Below are 21922 nucleotides of genomic sequence, written 5' to 3'. Positions count from 1 at the left end.
TAATGTTAATAATACTTGTTAGTTTTGCTACAAAGAGAGCACTAATACACTGTCTGTTTTAGAGATATGCCTAAGCATAATGACACAAAAACAAATTTCTGTAAAGCAAACTGAGCCTAAATTACCGAAGGAAGAATCTTGCACTCCTGCAAGTCTGTACACTTCTCCGGAAGCTGTGAGTGGTGACATCTGCTTGCCCCTCAGCTTTTTCTTACATTTTTCCCCAGCTATCAAGGCTGCAATGAATCATGACTCTTCTGTAACACCTGGGCATTTAGCAACCCCTTCATGACCTCCTGTAATTTAGCTAAGACATCACACATCAGGCTGTCTTGCAGTGACTTTGCAGCTGTGTTTTCTGGACACCAGATGTAAGCACACTCTATTTCCAGGTAAGGAACAGCTAGAAGAAACAAGCAAGCCACAGCAGCTGTAAGAAGCAGAGCAGGAAAGGCAGATAAGAGCTGTACAGTTCTCAGGTTTCTCTACAGCTGGTAGTAGCCTCATTCTGCTTCTCCTCCAGACACGGTCCCAGTTTATCCTCCCGGTGTACGTAACTGCTCTATCCCCCCTGTCTTTCAACCACGCCTCCACTTACAGGGTCAGCAAATTTGGAAATTGTGCACTGAGAATTGAGCCTCTGCCAGCATTCAAGCATTAAGCGTCCAGGGCTACTGCACACTTTTCCTGCCTACATTGAGGTTGGTTACTTTGCACATGTTCCTCCAGCTGGAGAGCATACAACAGAGCACTACTGATATGATCAAAATCACACAAGATCAGGATGTTTATATGCAGTCACCTATGAACCTCATCACTTTTCATGTAAAAGCTACTGCAAAAACACAGATTCAGCGTGCTTGGAAGGGAAACCTAATGCAGCCTGTGAGCATGAGGATCATCTCCCACCATGCAGGTCCTCCAGAGTACTGCCCTGAAGGACCCCGTGCCTGCAGCAGAGAAACTTAACGGAGAGCTTCAGGCATGAGAGACGTTTTCTGCAGCAGCCTAACTGCACATTCAGGGGCCCAGCTAGGACTAGCCATGCCGCTAAAGACCCCACAGCGCGCCCAGCTCGCTGGCGTAAATACGCCGCACGCACGGCAGCCCCCTTGCCACAGCTGAACAGTTACATCGGTAAATTTCCCACCACAGCCACTTCAGCATCAAAGCCCACGGCAGCGGCGCCGCAGCGCAGGTGTGGCCGCCCGCCACCGCCCCAGGGCGGCGACCACCCACCGCGGGCCGCACCGTCCTCGCCGCGGCGGCCCCAGCCCCGCGCCAGCCCCCCGGCCGCGCTCATCGGCCGGGCGACGGCACTGCGCATGCGCGGGTGGCGCCGGTGGCGGGAGGCGTGGGCGCCCCGCCCCTCCCCCCCGAGGTGCCTCCACCTCCGTGTTCGCGCAGGTGGCCAGCCATGCTGTTGCCTCAGACCCCGCCGCCTTGCTCCCGGTAGATTCGCCTTTGCGGGACTCCGCCTGCTAAAGAAAATGAGTTCGTAGCCTCGCGTCTGTGCAAGACCCGGTACGCGGTCTTTGCGCTGCGGGAGGAGCTGGCGTGCGGCGTCGTGTCCTCCCCCCTCGTGCAGGAATATTGGTTCACCCCTCTTGAGGCACGCTGGGAGCAGCAGAGGCCGCTGGTCTCTTCCTCGGTGCGCGCGGAGAATGTTGGGTGGTCGCGGGGGGCGTCGGGGACGGACGGGGAGAGGTAGCCCGCCCGTTGCTAGCCGGGGGGCTTGCCCGCCGGGACGCGGGGAAGGAGCCGAGGCGACTTAACCATTCCGAGCCTGACCGGTCTCTGCTAGTGGCGGCCGACCGGGTCAGGCTGCTCGCTGAAGAGGTAGGCCAGGCTGCAGCGGGCGGGGCGGGGGTCCGGAGCGGGCTGAGCCGGTAACGGGCGGCCTCCCGGAAGGCCTGGTGCTGCTCCTCCCGCTGTGGGAGGTGCAGCGAGCACGGGAGCTGGGAAGGCTTGGCCGGGCCTGGAGCGATGATCTGTGAGGGGGACGTCCGTGCCGGTTTAGCACACCAACGACCTTCTCCCCACCCCCGATATCTTGTTTCCGTGAAACAAACCATTGAGTGAATCGGTGGCGTTTCATCCTCTGGAGTTTTTAGTTTTGAAGGTTTCTATGTGGACTTCTCAGTACTGTTTGGGAGGACTCTCCAAAAGCTCACGTTTTGGAAGAGAATTTTCTGTTTTTTGATATAGTTGGTTTATATTGGTGGAAGGACTACCCATTTTAACAATAGTTTTTCAGTAATGTGGAAAAGATGAGCGGGGTTGTCATACACTGTCACCTGTGCCTGGCTTTCTGAGATGTTGATGGGTTTCTGCCTAATTCCTGGTTGCTGTAGCAGGCCACTCTTGTAATGGAGTAGCCCTTAATTTTAACGTGTGCTGATAGGGATGACTGAGGCTTGGTTTTTTGAAACGGGGGGATGTAGAGTCTGCTGTCTGTTCTTAGAAATCGGGTGATTATTTCGAGTATTTCTTGTTAGGCTTCTTGTATAGTTCATGTACCTCAGTTGCTCTTACAAGTGAAATTGTGTTCTTCCTTTCAGATGAAAGCAATGGAAGTCTGTCGATGGCCTAAGCAAGCACCAACATGACCACAACATGTCCCAAGAATGTGGTGTGTTTGGCTTTTATTAAACACTTGCTCTGTATAAAACATCATTTAGTTGTGAATTTTTAAGTGTTTGCCTATTGATAAATTGATCTTCTTCATATGCTGTTAATTTTGCAGAGATGATCAGTAGTAATACTTAAATTTTTGCCTTTGTGTTGCCCATTCATTTCCGTCCAGAATGAATGTGGTGTCAAAAAAGGCAAACAGAAATACTTGCTCAGACAGCTTCTTAAGGAGCTGGTTATTTACCTTTCTCCTCCCTGTTTCTGCAAGGACAAAATCTGTAGAAATTGTATGTTTGAGCAGTTACATAGTAGATTTTATGCTTCAGTCTTTTTAAAAGAAGAATCTGGCAGTTATTAAAAGACAAAAAACTAGAATGGCCACTTTGAGCATTGTTTAGCTGTCCTGTCTATCATGATAACTTTTTACATCTGTGCTGCGAATAATTAGTACGTAACATTTCAGACTCCCACAGTGGTGTCTAGTTTTTCTATTGCAAAAAGACATCTACAGCTTCAGAATATTCAGCTACAGGGAAGATGAAAATCTTTAATGGGGGAAAAAATGTGGTTTGCGTTTGTGCATTTGCTTTTTTGTTATTTCTGTCTGATTCATAAAGGTATAAAGAGAAAGCCGACACTACTGAAAAGTTGAACAGTGCAAGCTGGCATGAAATTCAGTGGTACAAACAAAGCATTAATTAAAACTGCATGCATTATCGAAGATATCTTTAGTGCTGAAACAGTAGCTTGTGTAACCTGTGTACCTAAGGGCATGACAAGTAATCCAAGTCTTTGAAGCCAGGAACTTTTTGGTCAATACTGGAAATGTGATGTAAGAATGATCCAGTACTGAGAAATCATTATGATAACTTACCTGCATTTCAGGGGTGGTAAACCATACTGAGTAAACTATTGGACAGCCTACTCTAAATTCATAGAGACTAAATCAAAGGTGAATTTCAGAGTGAAAATTTAAGTTTCAAGTCAAACTGAAGAAATGACCGACTCACATACATTAGAAAGGGTCACAGCATTACATCACATGCTAGGGAGTAGTGTTCCTGTTGAATACTTTGTGCAGTACTCAGTGAAAGAAAAAAAATACTAGAGGTTTTTTTAGCGGCAGCAGCTGGCTTTTATGACTGTGAATGGACTAGTTGCTCAAACATAGGAAAGTACAGCAATGATGAAGGGTAGATTGAATGGAGGAGAAAACCAATAAAAGATGCCCTGCTTGCACATGTTGTGTAGTTATGCCTCATCTAAAGCTCATTATGCAGGAGCTATGTTCCACAACACAGAAAGAACCAAAAGTATCTTTTGCATATTTCGTTTTGGTTTTGTTGTTTCACTGATGCATCCATCTCTCCTAGAGACATAGTGAAGAGGAGGGTGCTGAGACACAGTGCTGCACAGTGTTATTTCCAGGGAAGAACTATAAATGCTGTTCAAGAAAATGTGGAAGAGGTAAAAGTTATGGAGAAGTTTTGGGAAAAATCAGGGTTGCTTTTGGCACCCATTAATGAGTCTTTTGGATTATTCAGGCTTTTGAGTGATAAATAATTTTGTTGCCTTTTTTTTTTTTTCTTTTTGCAGTGTGCTAGAAATCGGTAATACTGTACAAACTACTACAGAAGAGGAATGCAGGTTGTATAATTGTGTGGTGTTTGCAGTAGCAGCTTTTGGAATGTGACTGCAGCTCTGGGAAAGCAGTATGATTATTTGGCAGCTGCTCACCAAGACAACATGACAAGCCAAGGGCTGCAAACTGAGCTGAGTCAAATTCTGAAGGAAGTTAGTGATTCAGTCCATGCTAAAGACAGATACTCAGAAAGTGATTTCCCAGTAGCTTTCAGACTGGTTGATCTGAAGTAGTTTGAAGAATGTATGCTATTTCCCGATGAGAAATTACTTGAGTAACTTGATGGTTCAGTATTTTGCATGAACATGCACATGTTCATACAAAAGTGAACTTGAGTGATACAAGATCTGCTACATCACTGTTGGTTTCCTTGCAAGAAAGAAATCTTCAGCAAAGTGATGAAATTCCTTCAGGTTTGTCACAATGCCCTTGAAAATACTAGAATCGGAAAGTTTCATGCATCGCGATGTGAAAATCTACTTGAGCAACATGAAGAACGCAGACACACTTAGCACTTTACCAGTCCTGTCGATAGAAAACAAACTTGTGAAATCCATTCCAGACCTTTAGCACCCTAGGCACTGGGGTTTTTGCAAGGCTGAAGATTAAGATGGGCACTCTTTTTATATGAACCCATCAGACACTGGGGAGAGAAATGTATGTGTAATCCACTATGAGTAATGTATCTAATAAGAGGGCTGCTACTTGTTTTTCAACATAAAATTACTAAATCTCATCTTTCTATTACTGGCTTACTATTCTCTTAAACCACTGTATAATGCACAAACATATGTGTGCATGAGTTACTACTACTAAACTTTGATTCCCACCACCTAGAAGGTGTTAGTACTGCCACCAACTTGTAGTTAGGATCTGAAATCTTACTTAGATGGGCGAGGAGCCCCTCTCCAATGTAAGCTCTTTAAAAACAAGATTAGCAGATTTTAGCTTTTGAATTTTTTCCAGAGGGATGAAGGGGAAGCTGATCCTTGTAAGCTTTGTACTAGTCTCAGGGATCTAGAGGATGTTACTGAAAACAACTGTGTGCTAGATGTGTCCAATCTCACATTGTGTTCACTTTTTTCCCCTAGGAAAAGTTGTTAGAACCAGCCTGAGACCTGTGGCAGTCTATGCAAGACTACTCCATAAGAAACAAAAAAAAAAAGATGGAGTGTCAAGCCTGCATGTAGTAACACAAGGTGATTTTAACTGTATTGAGGTAGTATCTGGTAATGTTTATGTAGACAAAAAATAAAGATTTATGTTTCTGTTCTCATAATTTCTCTCTTTTTCAAGCTATAATAGCAGTTACTTCTGTTTGACACTTCTGACTTGCTCTCTGTTGGTTTTGGGATACCAGTTCACCCCTTCAGACTAAATAAAACCCAGAAGCTATTAAGTGGATAGGAGGTGATCACCAAAACCATGGTATTCTGTAGTACTCAGAGATTGGGGTAGATGAGGTTTGTATTGTGGTGACAAAAAGTAGAAATTAAAATTCAGCAAACCTGGGTTTAAAAATAGGAAAAGTATTTCTCCAACATGGAAAACTGCCAGCTTGGTTTATTATTACCTTGATCAGCTGCCTAATATGGTACTTTAACTAAACTTGAAGTAGAGTGAAATACTGTAGGAATAACATCTGGAATTCCTGCTTGTTTTTTCAGGAAGACTTATCATAGATTAATTCTATCAGAAGAGCAAATGCTGAAATTATATATCTTGCAATGTCTTGATTTTTCAGTACTGAATGTAAGCAATTTACTAATGCAAAGTCTAAGGATAAGTTCTGGGTTTGTCAAGAGGGAAGGAGGTTTAGAGCAACTAATTTTTAGTGATCCAACATGTGATTACTGGATGCACTTAAAAGCTTCGGATATCTGTTAGGGATTATATTCCCTGAAGATACCATCTGTTCAGGAGTTTTGCTCATGGGTCTTTGTTCTTTAAGACTGACAGGACTAGCTTTTAAGACTTTTTAACTCAAGAGCAACGGCTAATGCCAGATTTTAGTGATGGCTGTCTAAAATATTAATTCCATCTCAACAAGAAAAACTGTAGAATCTTAAACTTCAGTGTGTAATACCTGATTCATAGTGTTATGGAACAAAGAAGTAGTGAGGTAGAGAGGAGAGTAGATGGGTGTAAGGTGCACCGATTAATAAAATAGTAATGCTGGTAAACATTTAAGTGTGGTGTTAGGCACTAGGACTGCCTTACAGTTTTTGAGTGTCTAACTGGACTATACCCTTGGAAGAAGCCTCAAGACTTCTTTATTTCTTTTTTCCCTTCCTCTGTTTTACATGAACACGATGTCTGATGCTGTTGGAGTTGATAGGCTTAAAAAGTAGAGGACGACAGATGCAAAGGTGGTCTAGGGGAGCGAGAACAAAGATCTGTGCTCTAGGTTGGTGTTGCACCAACCCTCCTGGAAGAGGGCTCTCAGTGTTAAAGGTGCAAATCAGAACTCTTGAGAGGTGTGCAGAGAAAGAAAACTGGCTTGTTCCAAATTCCTCTTTAACCTTTTAGCACACTGCATCTGAGTTAACTAAGGCTACCTCTATTAAATGAAAACAGTCTGTATCAGTGGGTCACCTGTGGGGGGCATTTTTGAATGTAAATCTGTTACCTCTTTTGTGTAGCAAAGGGGTTCATTTGTAGTAAATTTAATGGTAGTATTTTATGAAGAGCATCAAGTACATTCCGATTTCCCCATTGAGGAAAAAACCTGCATAGTCCTAGCTATTTTTGAGATCTTAACATTACAGTGAGGTGTATCATTTAAATTGTGACCAGCTGGGAGGGCAGTGGTTTTCTTCACTCTTACTGGGTCTGGCTCAGATGGAATTAATTTTCCCCATAGCAGCCTTCATAGTGCTGTGCTTTGTATTGGTAGCTGGAAGGGTGTTGATCATACACCAGTGTTCTGGCTACTGCATCAAGGCTGTCTCCAACATTACCCCCTCACCCAGTGGGCTGAGGGTGGGCAGGATTTTGGGAAGGGACACAGCTGGGACAGCTCACCCAAACTGACCAAAGAGATAGCCCACACTGTATGACATCTGCTCAGCAATAAAAGCTAAGAGAAAGGAGGGAGGGGGTAGCATTTGTTATTAGAGTGTTTGTCTCCTAGAGCAACTGCTATGTGTACTGAAGCCCTAATTCCCAGCAAGTGGCTGGACATTGCCTGCTGAAGGGAAGTAGACAATCTTTTGTTTTCTTTTGCTTCTGCATATGGTCTTTGCTTTTGTTTTACTAAACTGTCTTTATCTTGACCCACAAGTTGCTTTTTTTCCATCTTATTTTCCCTCCCTCCATCCTGATGATGAGGGAGTGATAAAGCAGCTTGGCGGGCACCTGGTGTCCAGCCAAGGTCAACCCACTGCAACTCTTGCCAAGGAGACAATTAAAACAGGCATGTTAAGGAGAGAGCATCTGCCACACTGGCTTTTGCATCTGGCTTTGCAAGCTGCTTGGTTTGACAGCTTATGTAGTCCGCTGTTGCTTTCTGGTGATTTTTAGGTAAGAAAGGAAACTAGTATACATATGCACTGGAAGTATAAAACTTAGGCTGACAACTTTCTGCTACCAGAAGAGATACTTAATCTGGAGAAGCTGTATCCTCAAGTGGATTTTAATTGGTACTACACCTGTTTTTACCAGATGGTGTTGTCAAATGAATCTGTGTTTCTAAAGGCTTTGCTCCTGTGGGTAATGTAAATAAGACACACAGGCAACCACAGAATCCCCTAAAAATTCAAGTTTTACTTGACTTTTAAATAACCTGGATGCAAGTACTGACACAGCCATCTATCAAACTTGATTTAAAATAAAGCACAGAGTTGCTTCATGAATATTTAATGTACACAGAGCATACAAATCACATTTTTATGTTTATGTATGTTGTTTTCAAACATCTTTCTAGGGAGCTTTGAATTAAACAGGCTTTCCCAAAAGAAAATGTGCTATCTATTCAGTTCAATATTCACCTGTATAAAGATGATTGATTTGGCAACTTAAATAGTAGTGATTTCCCCCCCCCCCCCCCCCCAGTTAACATCTTCAGTATAATGACCTTGATTAGAATAAGAGTTACAAGGTTAGGGATACTGGTAAGAAGTACAGTGTAGAAAAGAACAGGTCAAGGCTAGGTCCTAATGAAAGAAACCAGCTAACAAGCAAGGGGACCAATATGGGATATATAAAAATGCTTTTCTAGTGTGGTTAGCAAGCCTTCTTTATTGTATAAAATATGTTTTGCAAAGAGGTACATCTTTGTTGTAGGTCTTGCCAATTAATAAGTGAGAGAGTTCCCTAACTTATTAGCACTTAAAGAAGTCCCAGAAGAGGTAAATGCAGAGGCACAAAGTTAAAATTGTTGGCCTGAGATCAATTCAGCAGACTAGAAGCAGAATTAGGATGAGAATGTCTCAAATATCAGTCCTTAGTCCTTGTGAGGAGAGGTCTGTATGGCATCCAACCCCAGGGTAAACTTTGCCTGACATGGTTATCCATCTCCTGTCTTTTGCCTGGCTTATCAGGATGTACAGGCATTTTGGACTGACATCCAAACTCCAGGTCTGAAAACATAACTGCCTCTAGGCAGTGAAAGCCTCAGGAAGGCCAGGGAAGAGTAGCGACAGTAGAAAGGGCAAGGTGTAGCTCAGAGCTGTAACAGGCCAGCCAGTTACAGATGATGTAGGACTGGTTTAGGGCTACAGAGCATAGTGTGACATAGTAAGCCCTTTCAGTGATTGATGACTTGTATGCATCTCACAAAATAACCAGCACAAGAAAAGGTGCCTTTCCTCAAATGACTGAGGAAAAGAAGCTTGAAGGGAAAGGAGGCTCACATATATGGAATAAGTTTCTTTTTCTGTACTGTAAGCTGACAATGACTTCCTTGTCCAAGTTTTGCCTTGTCCCAGCACTGACACTTAACATGTAATACAGGCGTTTAGTCTTTCTTTTGTGGATACAAAGCAGTTATTGTAGTGCCCCAGACTTGCTAAAATCTGCTTCCTACATAGTCTCATTGGAGAGAAGACCACTAACTCAAATCCATGATTCTGTAAATTTCTCATTTAAATGCAAAAAAGTTGGCTTGATTACAAAAAAACTCTCCCGTGATTTGAGAATTGAAACCTATCACTATTAGACTAGATAGAAGCCTATTTTCTGACATAGTGGAATAAGTAAAATGCCACGCACTTGGCTGATGGTATCCAGCAATAATACACAAAAGCCCACAGGCAGATGACAACACAGGAAAACATGAGGTTGGATATAAACCTTACAGTAATTTTCTTCTTGAGGAATATTTGAGGATTGGCAAGATACGGATACTATGTAGAGAATTCTCAGTAACACCACAAATCCTCCTGAAGTAGTACATATGTTCTACTTGCCTGTGCCTGAGCAACGAATGCAGAATAATGGTAATGATTTAGAAAGCAACAGACTGCAAGCAATCGTGCAATGCTCCAGCTTGGAACACCCTGAAGAAGTAAGGAGTGGTTTTCATTGCAGACACTAATCAGTTCTTGTATGGTTTGTCCTATTTCAGTAGTCTTCCAAAAGATTGTGATGCTCTAGATTAAGCTGTATCACATGATCTTTGCCACAGTGATGGGGTTTTCTGTTTGTTTTTTTAACTGGTGCTTGCGAGAATACTACACAAGGTCATAAATAGATCCCAAAGGATCACCTGAAATTGGAGCAATGACAATGAAACCATTTAATAGACTTACAAAACGGTTTGAGCAAATACTTCCAAGTCAAGTCCAACAATGTCCTAAGATGAAATCCGTAGTAAATTCAGAAAATGCTGAAGAACCTCCATGAAAACAGAATTTTTACCAGAGAGGAGCTCTAAGCTCTTTCCTTCCCTTTGATTTTTTGGTGAAGGGTCTGAAGTGCATGTCATACGATGAACGGCTGAGGGAACTGGGGCTGTTTAGTCTGGAGAAGAGGAGGCTGAGGGGAGACCTCATCGCCCTCTACAGCTACCTGAAAGGAGGTTGCAGAGAGCTGGGGATGAGTCTCTTTAATGAAGTAATAAGCAATAGGACAAGAGGGAATGGCCTCAATTTGTGCCAGGGAAGGTTTAGCCTAGAAGGAAGCATTTCTTTACAGAACGGGTTGTTAGGCGTTGGAATGGGCTGCCCAGGGAGGTGGTGGAGTCCCCATCCCTGGAGGTGTTTAAGAGTCGGGTCGACATAGCGCTGAGGGATATGGTGTAGTTGGGAACTGTCAGTGTTAGGTTAATTGTTGGACTAGATGATCTTCAAGGTCTTTTCCAACCTAGGTGATTCTGTGATTCTGTGATTTGTTCACTGAGACTGAAGTAGCAGAACTGTCCAAAGTAAGCGATCAAACTTATAAATTATTTATGAAGTCAATCTGCTTTCCCTGGCATGATGCAGCATCTCCCAACCTGCAGACCAATCCATACTGTCATATGAATATACTGACTGTATGGCCACCACCCTAGCTAGTAGCATCCTTCTGACCACCTCAGATCATGAAACAATAAAAGAATCAAAAAATGAAGTAGAAAATAAAACACATACAAGGTTTCCACTTCTCAGTTTTGTTAAAATGTGTATTAGTAATCCCATGCCTCTTGTAAAGCATAATTTAAGATGCCTTATGTGCACTCCACGTCTCAAACAGTATTACTTTTCTGACAGGGCTGCAGTCACCTGGTATGGTGGTGTTGCTAGGGGTAGAAGACACAGTATCACAGGAAATCACTGAAGGCGGTAGGGCTTGAGTTTAAGGAGGACAGATGTAAGCACATGAGCTACCACAGCTATTCCCAATGCCCTTTGACAAATTCAATATTTAGTTTGGGGATTACACTTAGCAAAAGTTACGTTCACAACACAAAGATTTTGTTAAGCTTCTTAGTAAGTTAGCAAATGCCAGAAGGCTCATCCATGTGCTGACTGTGGACAAATGGGAGGCAGAAGAATGACTTTCAGCTATTTGTACAAAGTAATTGGACAGGAAAAGAGCTAGGCATCACTTCAGATATGTACTAGAAGTTAAACCACTCAGTGTGCAGTATCATTAAAACTTACTATTCCTACCGTGACAATAGAAAAAAATTGCAATTATCATACCTGAAATACTGCCTTTGTCATTTTACCACAGCAGAAATGGCTCAAAGAATCAGAAGGTACTAGCATTGATTATTTCAAATGAAAGATTAAGGCAGACTCTGCTAATCTAGTTTAAAAAAAAAAAAAAAAAGGCTATTTGCTAGCTGTCTTAAACCCTACTTCTACAAGTTTCATTTAACCAGTACTTAAGTGCCTTGCTAGGCAGTCTTAATATGGTGGGTCAGTACATATTCTCCATCTTTTTCCAGTGTGGTTTCTTGTAAGGTGATAGATGTATTTCTATTGTATGGAATGTTCAATGAAATAGTCCCTTTAGATAAAAGGGCATTCAAATTGAGAACACTTAAAACTGCCAAGGAAAAGTTAAGTCTGTATCACCTCTGGAACTCTCTGCTACAGGGTGTTAATAAGTCTATTATATTTGAGCTAAAACGGGTTGAGTCAACATTTGTATTAACAACACAAGCATCTGTTGTTGTGCTAAGCTAAAATAAACCTTGAGAGCTATTAGTCCTTATGTCTCAGGACATAAGTTGATCCCCATATAAAATTGTGAAGATAATTCTCCCCATATCACACTGTATTGCACAATTGGCCAAAAATATGACTATTTTGCTTCTCTTGAAGCATCTGGTCCTCATCATGTCAGCTAACAGTCATTTTCTGGAAAAAGGCTATTCAGTTACAGAGCAGACCATAAAGCCCTGTTTTGTTGCAGCGATTTTTTTGTTCATTTTTTTTGAAATGTAACTGCTGATCATTCAGTTTTCCTAAGACTTTTCTTTCTAGTTGTCTAAGACTTTAGGCAGCTTCTCCTCGATCAGTCACACCACTAGAATGGTGTCAGTGGTAAAGTCATCGCTTGGCCTTCCCAGCAAGCAGGCTGCGCTTCTGAGTATCCTGAAGAAATTGCTACCATGTCAACTTCAGTTCCTTCCCTTGCATATACACACAAATTCTCAGTTTCCAAAGAATAAAAATCCATTCACCATCTTCAGTCATGGCAGTCAAGTCTCCACCTTGAAGCGTGACACCTGTACAGTTTTTATGATCTTAGTGGTGAGTTTTCCATCGACACTGTTAGTGGGTAGCTGAGATGTTTCTTCTATTAAGCTGTCTTTAGATCCATTCTGTCTCTGAAGGGAACAAATTAAAACATGTTGCTGAAAAGATATAGTGGAATTTAAATACTGTATTTTGATAACTGCTGCTATGACAGCCTTAGGCTAAGGATATAGCAATTTATATATATATATTTTATATATATATGTATATATATATACACACACCAGGAATATTAAAGCATCTACATTTATTTGATCAAACAGAAATTTTTGCCCCTCTTGCTTCTTCTCTCCCCTACCAGCTGCTGCCCCTTTGTGCTACTTGGATTCATATTTCCTATTCAGGAAATGCCACGACTAAGTATTTTATATTTAGCAAAACACTGCAAGCAAGTGTTCACAAGGAAATAATGGCCGCTGTTGTGAGGGGAATTTGGAGCAGAGACAAAAGAGAGGTGTTTGTGGACACTAAACATTGTAATATTAATTCCTTCCAGGGCATGAATTTAAGCCACATTGTATTGGGTAAGAATGAAAATAAGACAATGTGAATTTTGAACAGGACTCAATCACACAAGTTACCTATTTCTACAAAGCACGTAAATGTGCTTAGCCTTAACTATACCAATTTTCCCTTCACTGATGGGAAAAATCCTTACAGAAACATCAAGGACAGCTCATCTTTTCCAATTTCCATCATATGCAGGAATACAAATATCCTTGAACTTAATTCCTATCAAAGAACTGCTAGTCTGTAGCTAGCTTTGAAGTGAAAAATACCTGTTTACTGTTTTAAAATTGTTCAAGTTTAAGGTATTCTAACTGCTTATAAGATAAAATATGACATGTTTTGCTGACTGTATTCTGTGCAGTTTCCACGCTACATACTGTATCAGCACGCGAGTTTTGATATAAACACATGCCAGATTAACAGACACGATGACTGGCGTGGGAATTCTCCCTTCTATGTTTTGGTTTCCTTTTGTGTGCTTGTACCACAGACCTGCAAGTGCTTTTTGAATATAATTTGCTTACCACATTTTGAACTGAATAAAACTATCAAAGCTGAGAGATATGGTACCATAATGTATGATGAAAGCCAGAGAGTACATTTAAAAAGACAAGTTGTATCACTTTCAGATTTCAATTAACATAAAAAATTCAGCATTTGGAGATGGGGGGGAAGCAATGCTTCAAGCCCAAGCAACAAAACTCTTAAGATGACCTCTAAGAGGTGAAAAAGTGATAGGTTGTGATTATAACTGCATCCCAAGCACACTTGCATATTTTAAGTAATTGTGAAAATTAGTTCTCCTCCTGTTGAGAACAGGATATCATCTTAAGCAAGCATCAAACTCAAACTGGGAAGAGCCCTCCTGTAGCAGAAGCAGGTGTTCACAGGAGGGGCATATGCTACAGAACTACATATATTTCGAAATATAAATGTAGTGTCAGTATAAGCAAAATGTAAAATTTCAAGTCACACTGCTGCTGAAAAAATCTCAGCCAGCTTTAATTTTCACTGACAAATATCTAATTTAAATAAAGCACTAGACCCCCCCTTCTCCCTCAAAAAAAAGGAAAGTTGCAAAGGACGCACAATTACTAACCTGTTGAGTCAACTGAGTGCTGGGACCTTTTGCATCTGAAGATCGTGTAACAGGCAGTGGAGGCACTAGATCAGTTTTCGCACTGCAATTATGACATTACAAAATGGATATTGCTATAATGAAGTAAACTATAACTGCAGAGTAAGAATAATGAAACTGACCCAGACAGCTACATAGCTCTGAAAGGCAAAATCCAAAAGGCTTATCACCTGACTTTAGACATCCAAAAGCTATCATGCTGATCCTCAGTAGTTAGTGGGCACCTTCAGGGCACAGGTCATGCCATCCCTTTTCAAGGGGCCTGTCTCCTCCTGGTCTACAGAGGCAGCCAAACTTCATGCAAGATGAGTCTCACCTGCAATCAGGGGTGTGCCACACCTCCTTCAGCGTGCCATCCAGCTAAAACTAGCCTCTGAGGGGGTAATACCATCAGGGGACTGCTTTTGATATTTAAGGCCTTAATAAAACTGAGAATGTGGCTGTCACAGGTACACCATTTACAAATCAGTCTTCTAGGAAAGACTGATCCACCCACTGCTGAACAGGGTTGTACTAGAGTTTCCATCAAACAAATTACAGAGTTAATACAGATGATGTCTAAACTCTATTAAGGATGAAAGCATGTGGAAAGCAACTCATGAGTTTCTCATCCCTTAGGCAACTTCATGACCTACCACCGAAGAGCAATACAGGTTTATTGTGGCTTTTTCAGTTTTTCTCCCTTCCAAGTGGATCAAGCAAGCCTCAGACCCAGAATAGACCAGAAATGTTTTCATACTTGAGTCATTTAGCTCTGAAGACCTACTATTTAGAGGGTTGTCTGAATCCTATGCCAGCAACCAACCACATTCATGCCACTCCGGATCTAACCATGATCTTTGAACAACTTTTGGGCCACACTAAACCAGTCCTTTGCTAATAACCACATTCGCATACTTCACTTCAGACAGGACAGATCTTTCACCATCAGAGCACTGGGACCGCCGATACTGACGGTAGCTTCGAGGAGAATGTGAATGCCTAATGCGGATTGGGTCACCTTGAGTCCTAAGAGAGACACAGAATTCACAATGGTAAGTTAGTAAACCAGATATCTGGCACAAAAACATAAACTCAACTGCAGACAGAGATACTCCCATTTCTTACTAAAGTGTAACAGACAGCTTCTTGCACTGGCTGAATTTAAAAGGCCGATACTTTTCTTATGGTCCTGTACTTGCAATTCAATGCTTTAAAAGTGCAAAGGTCACAAACTGGCATGCCCATATTTGAGAATGAAACTACTTAATAAAGAATGCATCAATATATACAGCTTTAACATCAGCCTTTTCTGTTTAGTAGTGTTGTGGAAACACATTGTAATACAAACAAAGATCCCATTTCTGTGACATGCAGCTGCTTGCACTGACACATGGCATCGCAAATGGGCAATTATCTCAGTGAAATAGATGTCGATTCTTAAGGAAACAGCTATGCCCTGGCAGCTGCCCATGACAACCAAGGAAAGGGGTTGAACAGGTCAAACAGTGCCTTAGATGATTGGAATCAAAATTTAAAAGGAAGCAGAAGTTTAGGAAATAAATTGATTGCTTGTTTGCAATCAGTTCTCTCTAATTCTGTAGTGTATAACATAAAACAGATTGATGGATGGCATACAGAACATACAGACATCTGGCAGGTTCACAAGTGTGTGGAGAGATAGGGAGAGATGAAGATTATTTTTTTCATATTTTGGAAAGAGAAAACATTAGGTTTTAAAACTATTAAGTATCCTCACCGAACCCATCCTAGATGAGCATTTGGAGTACATAAAATATTCAGAACTTACGTGTAAACCCAATCCCATTACAGTATGAGAGAATTCACAGTAAAATAAGAAAAGTGGGCTTTTATATTCACAAAGAAAAATGCTGACATAAACTCACTCGATTTTAGTGTACGGAATTTCTTTCAATTGCTCCTCAGACAGGCCAGATGGATCCACAAGCTCCTTCCTAGAAAGGATTAGGCAAAGTAAAAAATTAACAGTAGCTACCAACTGCCAAACCCTTCTTATTTTTATTATATTAGGCTCAAAAGATTTACTGAAACAAGCTGTTCTCAGCCCTGAAGCTATCTTGACATCAAAACAGGAAACCTATTAAGAAACGTGTCTAACTTCACCCTGATTGCTTGAACTGCATGTTGCATCCTGTTCTACCTTCCTCTCACCTCCCTGCAAATTTGATCTTGTTGCTTCACAATATATATGAACATGGTGCATACTGAACATTGAATATGCTTTAGAATATCTAACTACCTTCCTAACTGGTAGTTCTACAGCATATGGGGCCTCATCCTAAAAGTGTTAGTACTACAAACAAGGACATGCTGGAAGCCACAGAGGAATAAATCTCTAAAATGTTGTATTCTTCATTAATAATTCATCTACATACAATAGTCATCTGTATTCAGTGCATTCAGTGATCTGCAGTATCTTCTACACATAGCAGCTGGTCGTTAACACCCTCACCATTTCCTGTGGCACACAATTGAATCAGAAAGTAATGCCTTACAGCCACAGTGCAGGGGATGTAAATAACAACATTAGAGGCAAACCAAGCAGTCACTCAGACCCTACAAGGACCATACTTACTGAATATGTTTCCATAGTTCTTCTTTAGCTTGTACATCTGGGCTTCTCCTACAAATACCAACGACAACAGAGGCAGCACTGTGAAAACCACATCTGATATGTTGCTGTTCAAATAACTTTTAACAGCACAGACACTACACAGAAATCATGGTAAATGTAATCCCAAGGACTTCAATTTTAAGGTTTGTTATCTCAGAAAATGCATTAAACTTCATTGCTTTATTTCAACTGAAAAGTCATTTCTTGAACAACAGGCTCTCAATCACAATTCCTGTTCCACTAGCCTTCAGCAAGAGTATGTATAAAATACAAAAAACAGAAGAACTCAAACCAAATAAATGCCCAGCTACTGCCACCCCTTATCCAGCTGAGGACAATGTGTTTTGGAATAACACTTTTGTAAAAGGCCCTCAGAAATGTCCTGTGGCCCATAGAGCCCTTTGTAGGCAGGAGGAGGGACGGGCCACACCAGGCTGACACACCAGTAATCCCTGGCCATTCCCAGTGAGCACCAGTAAAGACGACCCATTGCTCATCTGCAATCGCATTACAGCCTCTCACTTTCTGGTCATTTCCCAGAAGGGCTTCTGCTCACTTAATTTATCTTTGTGATGTCCAGGACAAAAAAAACAACAATCAACAAATGGAACCAGCAAGTATGCACACTCCTGCACACAAGTATTTTAGCAAGTATTTCATTCACAGAGAAAGTACTTAGCCAAAATTGTAATTTCCCTGTTGCAGACAGAGATGTAGCAAAGCAAGCCTGAATGGCATGCCTCACATTTTCCACTGAATTACAGAAGACTGTCTCCAAAGTGGATTCCTTTTGTTTTTATTTTTCTTAACCTTTTTTGTTGCAGGGTTAGAGCAAAACCACCACTGTTGCTGAAGCTGAACCTAGAATTCACCAAAACCCATGCAGAGTAATAGATTAACTAAGCATTTTACACAGTGGCAGGGACTAGATGTGCATGGAGGTATCAGATAACTCTTTTCATTGGGATTATACAAACTCAGTGTCAGCAGCTAGACTGTTCCATACCATCTGACATGTGAGGAATGCAACTTTTAGACAGACTCAACATGCAGTTCCCACTGAAGTCACATAATCAGATCATAGAGCTTGCTGCTTTTTTCCTTAAACAAAAAGGGCCTGTTATATTCAGAGATGCTTTTGGAGTCATATAATCCAAATATAAATGAACATCAAGGAGGACAGCAGAGTTCTGCATTTTAGCATCTGTTAAATCATCTCTCCTTTGACCAGTGACAGAGCGGTATCGGAAATAATTCCAAACTGTTCTTTAGCACTAACAGTTTCACTGTTTTCTTACTTCACCATTACTGTGTTTGGCTCATTTCCAGACTTCAGCCTAGACATAATATTCAGAGACATCTATATTGCAGTAAATCTATTACAGCAGATTCTTTAGGGATGGTAATGTTTTGGGGTTTTTTTAGATGTTACAGTGGCAGAAGTACTGGGAGATACTACTTTATTGCACTATAAATACCAGGAAGAGACAGAAAAGTGAGAAACAACCTTACATTTATGATTCCCTAGTGGGACTAATATGAACTAATCCATAACCTTCTCAGGTTCCAAGGTGGTGATGGCTTTCTAAGCAGTGTGATGCAGTCACCCCAGACAATTCCCGTCCTTGACGGCCTGCTCTGCTGCCCACTCTGACGACTCAGGTCCTCATGACAGCAACAGCTATGGCCACAAGTATCTTGCAGTCTGGTTTTTCTCAACATTCAGAGCTTTTTGTGGCATTGCATTTGCGTTTATTATAACGCATTTCATTTTCTCTGATTTTCACTTCTCCTGTCTCCTTCTCTCCTTCTTACATCTGTCCATGCTGTTTTTAACTCCCTGATGAAATAGCCTGGTATGCAGTGGCATTTAACAGCCTTTTTGACCCCTCAGTTTTGAATTGATTTCTTCTTCCATGCAGCCTCCTGCTCACAAAATAGCAGCTACAAAACCTGCATTCACCCTGGAGCTGGAAAGATAGGCATCCTCTTCCAAGGCTCAACAATCAGGCAGTGGGGAATGCAAAAGCTTATGGAAAAAAGGGCTGCTTCTCCAGGGAGTCTTTGTAATGCTTACAGGCCCTAGTTTGCCTGAGGAAGCAAAACCCCAAGGCCACTCCCAAACCCAGGATCCCCACAAAGCAGAGTATTGTACACACCACTGACCCATCTGATCAGCTCACGGCTTTTACTTATTCATAGAAATACAACAGTTCAGGATGTGGCCTTAAGTCTCGTGTATCACCAAACATCATGTGAAGCCTCACCTACAATAAGAAATATTAATTTGTGGGGCAATGTGGAAAAAGAGTGGTTAAACAAGAAGTCATCTTCGATTCTCCATTTTCTAGGAATTCTGCCTCCTGCTTTCTGCAGCCAGCTCCAGGCATTTAATTCTGTGATCTCTGCCATTATCCCTCCTTCCACCCCTGCAAATACACTGATATGGAAACCACTGCTGTAAAATACGGGTTTAGAAATATGGCATCCCATGAAAAAAAAAGGAAAGGGGCTAAACACTATGATTCCTCAGAGCAAACTGCTTTTATGAATTCCCATCTCAACATTGTTTATTTTCCATCTGTTTAAGAAGTGTTACCATACTGGGATAACCTCAAAGCATTTGTTCAAGTTAACTCCCGACAAAAGAATATCCAGAAATATGATACAGATAAAGTCTCTTAATAAAAGTATTTTCCTTCCAAAGCCGGTTCCTGCTTCCTTTAAAGGCAAAATGAGGAAAAGTCTACAAAAAGAAAGGTCTTGTTTAGATGAAATGTAGGTACTGCATATACCAAATAGGAAATTCGTGTTTGTATAGTTCTTAACAGCCCACAGCAAAGCAATCCATCTATTAAATCTTTAAAGCCAAATCACAATCCCTCTTTCACTTTGTTTTCACCTTTTACTGTGAATTTTTTTAGAACTAACAGTTTTGACACATAATGTATACTCAGATTGTCCTATTGCAGTATCTGAATCAACAGCTTCTGGACAATTTGTACACTAACCAGATTCTCTAATGCACAGGAAACCTAATGGGAATTACCAGTAAGTGGTGAGTCTCCAGGGGTTTTTTTGTTTATTTTTATATAATTTTCACAAGCTCGAACAACTCTACACATTAATAAGGTCTACATTATTTTTTGTGTCTGCATCTGCACCCTTATTAATATTTCAGTTTGAGTCACAAATGGTAAATTTAAATAGCCATGGAATTTTAATGGCCATTCTTCTTAATTAAAAAAAGCCCTTTGGCTACACAGATGTTTTACATGAACTCTTGAAAATAAACCCTGTAGAACTAGAATTGGGAGCTCTCTCTATTTGCTGATTCCTTTAGGAGAAAGAAAGGTCAAATTCTTGTCAAATATTTTTATTCTTGAGACCAAGGAGACACCACCTCACCACCACCAGTGATTAATAATACTCATTATCAAACAAATGAAATGCACTGTGCCAGGCACAGTAACAAATATTTCAGCCATTACTTCACGCTTCCAAAGTGAAATCTCTTATTAGGCTGATTGTAATAAGGAACTTATTGTGAAAGACTTATCTGTACTACTAAAATGAAGGCTTTGTATCAATTGTTAAATGTGCAAATTGAAATGACTATCTGACCAGATTTAAAACCAAAACCAACCATACCCTACACCCTAGGGAATCACATTTCCCTTTCCTCTGACATGCATCCAGTCTTGTAAGCAAACGACTGAGCCACACTAAATTAATGCTCTTATAACCTACTGCACGTTAACAATTAAATGTCTTTTACTAAACTTTTATTAAAGCACTTTGAAAGGAACTCCCATTTTACTTTTTTTAGTTCCTACTTGTGTCTATTAAGGATCTCTGCCATACTTCAGAGGTCTGGGCTTATTTTCTGGTTTTGATTTTTTTTTTAACTGAAGTGTGAGACAAAAAGGAGGAATTTATTGATCACTGACACAGTAGGGAAAACAAATGAGAAGCCATCCAAAATATTCAGGATTTCCTCGTTTCTTTGCTTCCTCTAGGACCTTACCTTGTTAAGTAAGATGCTACACCTTTATGTTTTTTGCTAATAGGAGTTTAAATAAAATATAACTCAGAATGTCACTGTGCTGCAAAATAAAACCCGTTTCATAAATTAAGTTAGCCACAAGAGGGAGCCCGTGCTGTCCAAGCAATGAAATTTACTTGGCCTATGGGAAAAAAGAAAAGTTGCCTATAAATTTATCTAACCATTATTAACTCAGTACATATCCTAGTTTACAGCACTTTCTGTATACAGTAAAAAATGTAAATCAAACTTAACCAGCTATATTTTGTGGATTCCATACAAGTGAGTTTTAATATTCCTGATTTTTAGTAATACATCATTGTACAATTACACCTAGTAACATTTGACTTTTGTGCAGCTGAAAGTGAACAAGTCTGTGCAAAGCCAGTAGAAATTCCAACATTTGGAATTTTAATGGCAAATTCTATTTCTCATAAAAGAATGAAAACTGTACACCATGAAACTGGAGACAGAAACAAGTTCTAGCAACATGGGCAACTGAAAACAGAACTCAAGTGGATTTTAGTACTGGAAATTTCAGCGCAGATTACAGTTTCAAGGGGTATGAATGAAATAATCATTTAAGGCACTACACATTTTCTCTTGGTAAGTCTTAACATGAAATGTACATCTAAGAAAAGACATTAACAGGAAGTACCTGTGTTAAGTGTGTTATAGAGGTCACACATTGCACCATCAGCATCAGGGCAGGCAACTCATCCACGTTAACCAGGCAGTGAGAGTGGGGATACAGTTTCAAAGACTGCTCTCTCTTGCCTTCTCTTTCAGTGCCTCATAGATGCTCTCCTGGCGCTCTTCAACACCATGAGTCCTGCCCTGCCCTGCCCTGCCCTGTCTGCTGGGCACGCTGATGCTGGTGCTGCTTTGGACAGTTGCTTGGACGGCAGATTAGGCTGGACACAAACATGATACAAAACAGTGTGTCTATACCCCCAAAACAAGCCATTAGAAGACAAATATAAAGTAAAAGAAACCAGCATTTTCATTAGTTTGAGAAAACAAATTTTAGAAGCTGACAACTTCACCATGCCAAAACCGGCTGTCAGAAGGAACAGCACGGCTCCTCATTGAAATTCTGGCATCAAGATACATTAAATCACTGACT

The 21922-nt window shown here is 40.9% G+C and overlaps 1 protein-coding gene, 1 long non-coding RNA gene and 1 other non-coding gene across 8 annotated transcripts in view; 2 read left to right on the top strand and 1 right to left on the bottom strand.

The window, feature by feature from the left end:
• The first annotated feature begins 1386 nt into the window (after positions 1-1386).
• LOC141918554 (uncharacterized) lies at positions 1387-5555 on the top strand. Of its 4 annotated transcripts, none has more exons than XR_012621715.1 (4): positions 1387-1524; positions 2562-2632; positions 4008-4101; positions 4231-5555. It is a non-coding gene; the product is annotated as an uncharacterized LOC141918554 (long non-coding RNA). The 4 variants fall into 4 exon arrangements; XR_012621716.1 differs by lacking the exon at positions 1387-1524 and adding an exon at positions 1539-1651; XR_012621714.1 differs by lacking the exon at positions 1387-1524 and adding an exon at positions 1658-1839.
• LOC141918917 (small nucleolar RNA SNORA13) lies at positions 2775-2909 on the top strand. The gene has a single exon (XR_012621834.1). It is a non-coding gene; the product is annotated as a small nucleolar RNA SNORA13 (small nucleolar RNA).
• A 2343-nt stretch (positions 5556-7898) lies between the features above and the next one.
• The window catches only part of EPB41L4A (erythrocyte membrane protein band 4.1 like 4A), a 137830-nt gene continuing 123806 nt past the window's right edge, over positions 7899-21922 (bottom strand). For all 3 annotated transcript variants that reach the window (XM_074812668.1, XM_074812670.1, XM_074812669.1), the window contains 5 exons: positions 16713-16760; positions 16003-16071; positions 15014-15124; positions 14078-14159; positions 7899-12539 (listed from right to left, as the gene is read on the bottom strand). In XM_074812668.1, coding sequence (XP_074668769.1) covers positions 12411-12539; positions 14078-14159; positions 15014-15124; positions 16003-16071; positions 16713-16760 — 439 coding nt within the window. In that variant the 3' untranslated portion in view covers positions 7899-12410. The remainder of the gene's footprint in view (positions 12540-14077; positions 14160-15013; positions 15125-16002; positions 16072-16712; positions 16761-21922) is intronic.

This window comes from Strix aluco, chromosome Z (assembly GCF_031877795.1).
Source record: "Strix aluco isolate bStrAlu1 chromosome Z, bStrAlu1.hap1, whole genome shotgun sequence".
Taxonomy (NCBI): Eukaryota; Metazoa; Chordata; class Aves; order Strigiformes; family Strigidae; genus Strix; species Strix aluco.
The sequence above is the reverse complement of the archived record's forward strand: the minus strand, read 5'-3'. Positions and strand labels throughout refer to the sequence as shown.